Genomic DNA, 11,437 nt, shown 5'->3' on the forward strand with positions numbered 1-11,437 from the left:
TTATCAAATCAAAGTCTAGAACTTATTATTTTCAATTTCTTTTTCCACTTACTTCTTATAAATTATATTTTTATTCACATCCAAGCCAAGTCTAGAACTAACTAAAGGTTTTCTTCTACACCATTAAAGCGAAATATAGAGCGGACATTTGTAACACAAAAACCAAAAAACAACCTTTGTCAGAAAAATAGCATTTGTAATCTCAAACATTTCTCCATCACTTGTTTAAAAGCCAATATTTTCATTTCCACATACAAAACTTACTTTTAAATTAGAAGAAAGGTAATATTATATTCGTTTAAATTTATTATGGAAACAGTTTATAATATTGGAAACAGTTTAATAATTTCCCTCGCCCTTAACCAAAGCTATTCTGTTTCTTCTTTATATCTATTACTTCTTCCTTTAAAATGATAATATAATTATTTGTCTACTTTTCAATGTTAAATGTAATTTTAATGAGATTTGAGTATAAGGAAGAACAAATTCTGAACTCTCGATATACTTCAGTTTATTAGATTGTTGGACTTATCCAGGATTATTACTAGATTGGTGGGACTTTGAGTTTGTAGATCTTTGTACATTTTTGTAATATAAATGAGTTTTAAAACTGATGTTGTAAAAAAAAGAAAATATATAGGCCCGGCCCTAAAGCTCGACCCTAAAACCTTTAAAGAGGGCTTAGGGTAGGGTCAGGACTTGTGATTTAGACTTGTGACGCGGTCCGATCCGACCCTATATTGACTTTAGGATCGGGCCGACCCGGCTTATAATCTGAAAAACTTTAAATGTTTAGGGCCGAGCTAGCCCAACCCGGCCCATTGCCCACCATGCACCCCTTGGGCTAGGTATTTGAGGTGCACACGCCTCTCTTATTCACACAAACAGTACCGGAACAACCAAAACAACAAGAACTGTACCAAAGTTAACAGGTATGATAATTCAGAATCGACCTCTTCAATTGTAATAGAAGGCTATCACCCATGTCTGCTCTAACTGTACATCTATGAGCAAAAATGAAGCAATTGATTTACAAATACAGAAATGTCATTCTTCTCCTGGTTCCGCTCCAGTTGAAGGGCTGTCAGAAAAATACTCTTGGTGCTTCATATTCACCCCCATGCTGTAAATTAAGATTGAGTATCAGATGAATTTACGAGAACAAAAATAAATTTAATATCAATGTGATGAAAACATTAAAATGCACCTGATATTCAAAAAGAAACAAACAGATCATAATAGTAGGGCTGGCAATGGGTCGGGTAAGAACCGATACCCGATCCGGTCCGAACCAATAAAAGCGGGTCTGGGACAGGTAGTTAGCATATTGGACCGGTTCTGGGTCTTGAAAATCAGAACCGGACTCTTATTGGATTGGTTTTGGATTAAGTATGTACCGAACCGTTATGGGCCTAATCCAATTAAAATTTTTAGTCTTATTCTTTCTAATTTTCCTCCACCATATATTTCTATTACCTTATACAACATTGCAATATTTAAAGTTCCAAAATAAGATATGCAAAATACATATGTAATATTACGATATTTTTTTACATAATAAAAAGATGGTTTCTATTACAAATTTGGATTTCAAATCATTCATTATGCCTTTTTTATTTGTATATCTTGTTTTTGTGTTTAGCAAAAAAAAATTATTTAATATTTATATAACGAAAATTAGGATCCAATTATTAAAAACTCGGTTCACCGGGTTGAAATTGAGCTTATTGGTTCGGAACGGATCAGATCCGGAATCAAAAAAAAGTTTTCGGTTCGGTTCTGGTTCTCTAACTCAAATATCCGTTCAGGTCGGGTCCGGTTATGGGTCTATATTATTGAAAAGCGGATCGGTTTTAGATTTGTCTATATCCGGACCGATCCAACCCATTGCCAACCCTACTTAATAGAAGTGCAGGGGACGGACAAAGGCTTCAAGCCTTGGGCTGGTCTATAGCCACGTTCTTGGGTGACAAGATAACCAACCCTGTTTTAACCCTGATCATCAATGATGCCGCACTGGTCAAAATCTTTTTGAACCCCTCCCTTTTCAAAATCTTTTCCATTTTCTTCACTCTAAAAATTTCGTTCTGTGAACTCCAAGGCTTGAAAGTTTCGGCCTTGCTCCTCAAAATCAACCCAAGCAGGCTCCATCCTCGGCCCTTCAACACAGATATGACATTTCAACTTCTTCTTCTTTAATGCAGCAAATGACATTTAAATTTTCCTTTTCAGGGGGACTTGTAAGATAAAATGATAAATATAGTACTTTTTACCCCATTGAGTGAGAAAATATAGTTTTTGATTTACCACGAAAAAGATATACATGGCTCTGGTTGAAAATATAAAAATAAGCATTATCGAAAAAAAAAAGAAAATATAAAAATAATACAAACACTGGCATAAACAGTTTCTGTTTCTGTTTCTGTTTCTGGCACTAAATATGTTTCAAAGTTCTCCATTTGCTTACCTCAGTCAGTGCCTTGGAGAGGTCGTCCATCGTCAAGGTAAGGCGCTTGTCCTGATTCCAGAACAACTTCATATTACAGACAGCTGGTAAGTATAGATTTGCAAAACAGGGCAGAAAAAATTGGCTTACCTTTTGCTGCTTATCCCTCTTATCCTTAACAATTGATGCCTGCCTTGCTTGGAGCCTCGGAGTGCCTACATGAATACATTTCAGAAAATTCAGGAAAGTAGAACAATAAACTTAACAAGTCATCACATCGAAACATCCATAAATAACATACCTACCTCTTCACATATGTGACTCAAAACGAAAAGAAGAATAAACACAACATAAATAAAAGGACCTAGATGGCTAGAAGAATAAACACAACATAAATAAAAGGACCTAGATGGCTAGATCTATATTTACACACCCACCTGAGAAGCCAGCTATATAGGTTTTGTACACTGTAAGCAGTACGACAAGTACAGCCAGTCGGAACCATTTGACGTATAATTTCTCTATCCTCTGCCCTCCTCCTTGACAGTCTTTTTTAATCATAAGCTCAAATAGAAAACAGGGCTTAGCACCTCCTTCCATCTTTGCTAAAAAAATTAAGACTATCCGACCATTGATGATTGCAGAAGAAGTCCTTTGGACTTTATTCTCAAGGATGTATTAGCATGGATAGTAATTCCAACTACTTTTTGGAATAAAAGATTCCATAAAAGTGGATGATCTAAAACATAACTAACATCATAAACTGTCTAATAAAAGTTTAGGGAATGAAAGCGACACAGTCTTAGTGTCTGTAAAACTCTGGAGAGTGAAATGCATGCATCGGTTATATATGAAGACAAACAAAAGGTAGATACCGAAACACGCTTGGAAAGAGTTGACTTTCATAATAAAGATGATCTATAAGTAAAACTCTTTTTCTCCTATGTGATAATGCCAATAATTATCCATTAACTCGTCAATTTTTTCATTTTTATTTATTTATTTATTTAATTTATGATCAATATAAAGCCACTAACTTTAACACAAGACTAGATACATAAAGTTTGGAGAGTGTACTAGAGGAAGTTAGAAACATACTGAAGAGCATCAGTGGTAATCTCAGCAATGAACTTTTGTGTGGCAACTGCTACCAACCTGATTCTGTCAAGGATAATAAGTGCACAAAAACCATATGAGATAAAGAGTGTGGAAGCTAACAACAAAGCGACAACAAAAATGAATTTGCCTAGTTTCATTATTCAGAGAAACTAAAGGCTTTTTACTTATATACTTGCATACAGAACAATATATCAGTTTAAAACGCTATCCTCTGAGCCTGCTTCTTTCATTGATTATATCTTACTGTCTACGCATAAAAGGAAAGGAATGCGGTATGGTTCTCGTCTTAATACTACTACTTGGGATGATGCAGGACCCATTTCTGAAATGGAAGCACAAGCATGAGCCCCGTGGGACAAAAACTAGAACACAATGGTCAATGATAAGCAAAATACGATCTTGAGTTCTTGACACACAACTATAATGTTCATTTTCATGTAAATAGAGAAATAACGTGTATGGTCAGTCTTTTTGTGATTCAGATGCGGAAGTAGTTTCAATCAAAAGCCACATAGCTCCCAATTGAGACAAAAAGTCAGTTTGGATAATAGGGGCGTAAACGTTTCCGCATTGATTTCAAGTCTCTCTCAATGGTCTATCACTCTATCCAACCGAAGCATACTCTCCTCAGAAAGACCCAGCTGATCCCAAATATGTAAGAACTGTCAGTAAGTGCATTTATGGTTCGAGGAGAATAAGGCCACCTTACTACACAATACACATGAGCCCTAAACACATAAGTTATGGCTGTGCTTGGTTACCCATAAAAGTTTCCAGGTAAACTTAAACTTGAATAGAGGATGTTTTCAGTAGTTGGTGAGTGGTTAAGTTTCACCACTAAAACCTTTGAAGAAAAATAAATAAATATTATCTATTAAACAGAACAATTGTAAACCACCCAAGTAGTAATACGGGAAGACACAAGAAGAAAGAAAGAACTTACAAGCGTGCGTCGGGGCATTGAAGTCCACTCTTGGCAACATAATGTTCAACTAATTCATCTGGGATCTACAAAATAAAAACTGCTAGTTACTAGTTTATCTTCCCACTCATTTTCGAATTTATATAGAAGAGAAAAGAGAAGGGGTCTTGATTACAGTGGGGGTGTAGTCCATGAGAGATGCTAGGAAATCAGACAGTGCAGAATCATTATCTCCCGTCCCGGCGTCACTAGATGAATTATTGTTCATCCTTGCTGTAAGTATAACAAAAAAGAAAGAGAAATGTAGATGGAAGAAGCAGGGTTTATATACGCGGGCAACTAAATGTCTATTCCACCCACGAATAAAGTACTATATTACAGTTGATACTTTTCCTTTTGAATATTTATTTCATGAAAAGGCGTGGGCATAAATGGCAAGTAATTCACTCGATGTTTCGATTAACAAAGAAATGACATTGAGGTGGTAGAGATCAAGAAAGTCCGCCTTTATGAATTTGTTTAAATTTTATTATATTTTTTTGTTAACTGTACAAGTTATAATATAATAATTGAAGCTGGAACATGAAGTTTATACACAAATATATATGGTACAAAACTACAAATTGGTTGTTCATGAAGTTTGCTCTCCTCATTCCCCCCTACAATCTTCTTCCAGACCCAATAGTCCCTCCATACTTGCTCCATCTTTTCCATAGGTAAACTCTTAGTCTCTCGCAAAAATAAGTAGAGAAACATTATCATTATTATCACCCATCCTCCAAAAAAGAAAAATATCCCAGACTTGCAGTGGCATAACATAATTAGGAAAGTCTGAGCTATAACGACAGTGAAGAGGAAGTTCACAGCAACTGTTGTTATACTTTGCCCTGCAGATCTAATCTCCAATGGGAAAATCTCACTTGGAACTAACCAAGGCCCAATTTTTCGGGATATTAGGATATATCGGAGGGGCCAAAAAAAGATATATATCGGATATATCAATATATCGGATTGATATATCGTTTTTGCCTATTTTGGTGATAATATTCAAAAAAATCAAAAAATCGGGATATATCGGTCAACAGTCAACAAAATCGGTCAAAAGTCAAACTGTTCAACCAAGTCAAACAATATATATCAAATATGTCGGAATACATCGTCGATATATATCTTTATATCGGTTTTACTGATATATATCGGTTTAAAAAATATTAAATTTTCGGAGCCGATATTTCAGAATTTTCGAAGTCAGATTGCTGAAAAAACGATATATATCGACAATTTTTCGATAAATCGACCGATATTTTCGGCCTTTGAACTAACCATGCCAAAAGGCCCCATTACCATCCAAAACCAGCTACATAAACACATATTAAGACCAATATTGAGCAAGGATATCCGTTTCCAACCACACTGTAGTCACCTAATATTGGGCTTGTTGGGGTTTATACTAATACCAATCAATTCCCCACTACACAGATAATTTGTATTTAAACAATAACAACTCCAATAAACAATCTCAATATTCTCTACAACCAAACTAACATGCCCAACTCGCTAAACAACTATTAACAACAGATAATAATGTAAAACAGTAAAAGCATACCACAACACAAAGATATACCGTGGTTCGGCCAATGGTGCCTACTTCCACAAGAACTAATCCTTTTATAAAGTGGGAAGGAAGATTACAATTACTCCTTTCAGTCTCTCACCTTATTAGATCACTCTTTTCTCTTTACATGTTTGTCTCTCTGTAAATGTTATCTCTCAATCTTGATTGCTTTCAAGATTGGGTTTCTCTCTCTGTTATTGTGTATTTTCGTGTTTCCTAAATTAGTTAGGTTTTGCCAAAAATCCCAACTTGTATTGCAAACTCGCGGTTCACAAAAAAATAGAATTCTGCCGAAAATAGGCATGGGCGCGCCTTGAGCAAGGCTGATAGGAGCGCGCGCACACTCCGGCTTCTCCATGCAGGCTGAACTTCTTTTTCTCCTCATGTGAGGGATAACTCCAACAATCTCCCCCGAACAGTGAGGGGGGATACCTCCATGCAATTTCGAATCATCGGGGAGGAGTGCGCTACCATTCGGTGGTAGTAACAACAAACATCAAACTTACCTTTCGGTAAGACTTTGGTCATCATATCCGACCCGTTCTTGTCGGTATGGATCTTCTCGATACACAAATGCTTGTCTTCGAGTACTTCTCTAATCCAATGATAACACACGTGTATGTGCTTGGATATAGAATGAAAACTCGGATTCTTGCTCAAATGGATGGTGCTCTGACTATCACTTAGAATTACAAATTGTTTTGCTTTATTTAGCCCTAGTTCATCGAAGAACCTATTCATCCATAGCATCTCTTTGCAATACTTTCGATTGGTCGCAATATACAAACTTCAGAGTGGAGAGGGCAACACACTTTTGCAACTTAGATTGCCAAGAAACTGCTCCCCCTATAAAAGTACGTAACCAGATAACCGGAGGTGAACTTCATCGAGTCAACATCACCTGCCATGTTTGCATAAGTGTAGCCTTGAAGTAAGGGCTTACTTCCACCAAAACACAAACATGATTTGGAAGTGCCCTTGAGATATCTCAATATCTACTTAACACCTTCCTAATGCTCATTCTCCGGATTTGACAGAAATCGGCTTACAACACCCACGACGAAAGCAATATCCGCCCTTCTACACACCATTGCATACATTAAGCTGCTCACTGCGGATGCATAAGGAATCTTTTCCATCTGACTCTGCTCATGCTCACCCTTTGGACATATCTCTTTGGTCATGTGGAATTGACCACCAAGCGGACAATTAACTGGCTTCGCTTGATCCATGTTGAATCTCTTTAACACCTTCTCAATGTAGCTTTCTTGACAAAGCCACAACTTTCCACTCTTTTTGTCACGAGTGATCCGCATCCCAAGTATCTACTTTGCTTGACCCAAAATCCTTCATCTCAAAGGAATTACTCAAGTCTTTCTTCAGCTTGGATATCTTGTTGATGTTTGGGCCAACTATCAACATATCATCCACATACAGCAAAAGCACTATAAAATCCCCGTCTGGAAATTTCTGAACAAACACACAATGATCGGAAACAAACTTCTTGTATCCTTGCTTCGCTATAAAGGAATCAAACTTTATGTACCACTGTCTCGGTGCTTGTTTCAACCCATACAACCTTTTTATCAGCTTGCATACTAGGTGTTCCTTGCCTTTGACCTCAAACCCCTCTAGTTGGTCCATGTAGACATCTTCTTCAAGGTCTCCATGAAGAAAAGTTGTCTTAACATCTAGCTGCTCAACCTCTAGATTCATACTTGCGGTCATACCCAATACCCCCCGGATAGAAGTCATCTTCACTACAGGAGAGAAAATCTCATCAAAGTTAATACTTTTCCTTTGACCAAATCCCTTCACAACAAGGCGAGCTTTGTGCCTTGGGTGTGGATTGTTCTCCTCATGCTTGACTTTGTAAATCCACTTATTCTTGAGAATTTTTCTTCCTTTCGGTTTCTCAACTAACTCATAAGTGTGATTCTTATGCAAAGAATCCATCTTGTCATGCATGGTCTTCAACCACTTCTCTTTGTCTGTACCTTCAAGTGATTCTTGATAGTACATAGATTCTCCACCATCAGATAGTAAAATATACATATGTGGTGGATGCCTGGTTGAAGTTTGTCTCTCTCTGTTAGACCTCCTTGCCCCATCTACTGGTGTCTCATGAGGATGTACTTCTGCTTGCTTAGGTGGTGGTTCATGCACTTCATCTGCATCTTCTATATCAATAGGTTCTATCCCATCATGAGCAATAGGATTCTCATCATGAGCTTCAAACTCATGGTTATCTGCATTTGCAATGCCTTCTGCACGTTCCACAATAGGAACTTCTAGTTCTGAATCAACAAGATCATTGGTGAAAGCCTATAGCTTCTCACCCTCCTCAAAGTCTGCTATAGTTTGGTCTTCCAATAACACAACATCTCGACTTCAGATTACCTTCTTACTAATCGGATCATAGAGTTTGTAACCAAACTTTTCATCTCTATAACCCAGAAAAATGCACTGCTTGGCTTTGTCATCAAGTTTGGATCTCTCATCCTTCGGAATATGCATAAATGCCCTGCACCCAAATACCATCAAGTATCCATAATCAACATCTCTGCCTAACCATACTCTCTCTGGATAATCACTATTTAGAGGCTTTGACGGCGATAAGTTGATCACATGCACGGCTGTACACGTTGCTTCTACCCAGTAGCTTCTAGGTAGCCTAGAGTGAGATATCATGCATCTCATCCTCTCTACAATGGTACGGTTCATTCTCTCTGCTATTCAATTCTGTTGCGGTGTCTTGGGAACGATCTGCTCATGATGAATCCCATGACTCTGGCAATACTCTTCAAATGGCCCAATATACTCACCCCCATAATCTGAGCGAATACACTTCAACAACTTATCTGTCTCTCTTTTTACCATGCTATGGAATTTCTCAAACACACCAAGTACTTCATCCTTAGTCTTCAGACTATATGCTCATACCTTTCTTGACGCATCATCAATGAAGGTCACGAAATATAAAGCTCCCCCGTGGGACTCCACTTTTATAGGACCACATAAGTCTGTGTGCAGTAGTTCAAGGACATTGTCCTTTCTATGAGATGGAAATCTTTAGAAAGACACCATGTGTTGCTTTCCTACCAAACAGTGAGTACATCTATTTAAATGTGTACCTTTGATGTCTGGCAAGGCCTTTTGTTTAGCAAGAACTTCCATTCCTTTTTCACCCATATGACACAGTCTCTTGTGCCACAGTTCGGAGAAAGCTTCTTCTTCTGTCGCATTCACTTCTGCTTTGCACAAACTAGCCTGTGTTTTGTAAAGAGAGCAAGTTTTCTTCCCTCTGGTTGCTACAATGGAACCTCTACTCAGTTTCCATACCCCGTTACCAAACGAGTTTACAAAGCCATCGTCATCTAACTTTCCAGCCGAAATTAAGCTTAGCCAAATGTCAAGGACATGTCTTACATCCTTGAGTGTCAAGGTGTAGCCGACATTGGTTTCTACATGAATATCACCAATGCCTATAATCTTCGAGACTCCACTGTTACCCATCTTCACTTCACCATATTCACCACAGCTGTAGGTAGTGAAGAATCCCCCGCGGCGGTGTCGCGGATATCAGATCTATCACCCACTCAGATCACGGCGAGGTACTAAGATAGCACACACCACAATCTGACACAATTCTCACTAGATCGTCGACTAGTGTGGTAGTATCTCTGCCTGTGTTTCCGTTCCTCTGCACTATGTCTTCATGTACACAGTTATTCTTCTCATCCCTCTTGATTAGTTCTCGCAGACTCATATCTGAAGTGACCCTTGGTGGCACAATAGTAATATTGCCTCTTTGCCTTAGGAGTTCTAGCTTCACCCCTAGATTTACTTCTGTCATCACCTCTAGAACGAGATGGTTTTCTGCTTCTACCTCTCCCCCGTTTCTCTGTGACAAGGATATCTGAGTGAGAGGAGCTGCTTTTTGAACTCCTTCTAGTCTCCTCATTCAACAAAGATGCGGTAGCTATCTCCATGGAAACGATTCCATCTTTGGCTGCTCCGTGTAGAGAAACTGCTAATGTCTCCCAACTTTCGGGTAGAGAGCTTAATAGAAAAAAAGCCTCAACTTCATCTCCCAAATTAATCTTCATCAAATGCATCTGATTGATGGTATTCTGTACTTCGTTAAGATGCTTAGACATTGAAGAATCTTCTTGGTACTTCGTGTTGACAAACTTCTTAACTACCAGCACTTTGTTTCCGCCCGACTTCCTCTCATAGAGGTCTTCGAGTTTCTTCCACAAGCCAAAAGTTGTAGTCTCTTGGGATACATGGTGAAAGACACTATCGTCAATTCACTGTCAAATGTACCTAATTTCTTTTCTGTCAAGCTTGCTCCACTCAGCCGCAGCAACTGATTCCGGTCTTTCTCCTCCATTCTCAATGGGTTATGCCAAGTCTTTACAATAAAACAAGTCTTCCATCTTGGCTTTCCAAATGGTGTAGTTCTTCCTATTCAGACTCGTCATGCAAATGTTCACGGAATTGTCCTTCTCTACAAGTTATTTAAACTCAAATCTTCTTTCAGGAGTTTTGTCAAACATCTTCCGACTAAGATTTGGATAACACCCTAGGCTAATCTAACCAAGGGTCAGATACCACTTGTTGACTTGTTGTGGTTTATACCAATACCAATTGATTCTCCACTACACAGATAACTTGTATTTGAACAATAACAACTCCAATCAACAATCTCAATATTCCCTACAACCAAACTAACATGCCCAACTCGCTAAACAATTATTAGCAACAGATAATAATGTAAAACAGTAAAAACAGACCACAACACAAAGATATACCGTGGTTCGGCCAATAGTGCCTACTTCCACAAGAGCTAATCATTTTATAAAGTGAAAAGGAAGATTACAATCACTCCTTTCAGTCTCTCACCTTACTAGATCACTCTTTTCTTTTTACAGGCTTGTCTCTCTGTAAAGGTCATCTCTCAATCTTGATTGCTTTCAAGATTGGGTTTCTCTCTCTGTTCTTGTGTATTTTCGTGTCTCCTAACTTAGTTAGGTTTTGCCAAAAACCCCAACTTGTATTGGAAACTTGCGGTTCACAAAAAAATAGAATTTTGCCAAAAATAGGCATGGGCGGGGGAGCTGGGCAAACCAAGTCAAGTCGAAAGTGCGCAGCGTTCTTAAAGTCTTGGAGGTCGACCAAGGCATGGCGGGTAAGCGCCTTGAGCAAGTGATAAGAGACGCTAAGATCGCCCGCTCTCCATGCGGTGAACTCCTTTTTCTCCTCATGTGAGGGATAACTCCAACAGGGCTGCCACCAGTCCTCCAATCATGATTAATTGTGAGATTAACAT

General features: G+C 38.3%; 1 protein-coding gene across 5 annotated transcripts; it reads right to left on the reverse strand.

Moving 5' to 3' along the window:
- Nucleotides 1-915: 915 nt before the first annotated feature.
- LOC147512813 (transcription initiation factor TFIID subunit 10-like) lies at nt 916-5,013 on the reverse strand. Of its 5 annotated transcripts, none has more exons than XR_015215114.1 (6): nt 4,663-5,013; nt 4,509-4,573; nt 3,545-3,607; nt 2,597-2,661; nt 2,468-2,518; nt 916-1,123 (listed from the first exon to the last, which is right to left on the reverse strand). XR_015215114.1 is itself a non-coding variant. In XM_086595828.1 (6 exons), exons 3-6 carry the CDS (start codon nt 3,552-3,554, stop codon nt 1,932-1,934), a joined length of 354 nt encoding a protein of 117 aa, XP_086451954.1. In that variant the 5' UTR covers nt 3,555-3,607; nt 4,509-4,573; nt 4,663-5,013; the 3' UTR covers nt 1,130-1,931. The 5 variants fall into 5 exon arrangements, 4 of the variants coding, with proteins under 4 accessions (XP_086451957.1, XP_086451954.1, XP_086451956.1 ...); XM_086595828.1 differs by lacking the exon at nt 916-1,123 and adding an exon at nt 1,130-2,159; XM_086595830.1 differs by lacking the exon at nt 916-1,123 and adding an exon at nt 1,130-2,159 and having other exon boundaries at nt 4,509-4,587.
- Nucleotides 5,014-11,437: the final 6,424 nt, after the last annotated feature.

The sequence above is a fragment of the Coptis chinensis genome, chromosome 3 (genome assembly GCF_015680905.1).
Source record: "Coptis chinensis isolate HL-2020 chromosome 3, ASM1568090v1, whole genome shotgun sequence".
Taxonomy (NCBI): domain Eukaryota; kingdom Viridiplantae; phylum Streptophyta; class Magnoliopsida; order Ranunculales; family Ranunculaceae; genus Coptis; species Coptis chinensis.

Excerpts from the sequence above, each read along its gene's own strand:
- LOC147512813 (XM_086595827.1), bottom strand. The coding sequence starts at position 3,046 with ATGGAAGGAGGTGCTAAGCCCTGTTTTCTATTTGAGCTTATGATTAAA. Across the intron at positions 2,662-2,883 it reads CTATATAGCTGGCTTCTCAG|GCACTCCGAGGCTCCAAGCA; the intron begins GTGGGTGTGTAA and ends GTATTCATGTAG. Across the intron at positions 2,160-2,467 it reads TCTCCAAGGCACTGACTGAG|GGCCGAGGATGGAGCCTGCT; the intron begins GTAAGCAAATGG and ends TCTGTGTTGAAG.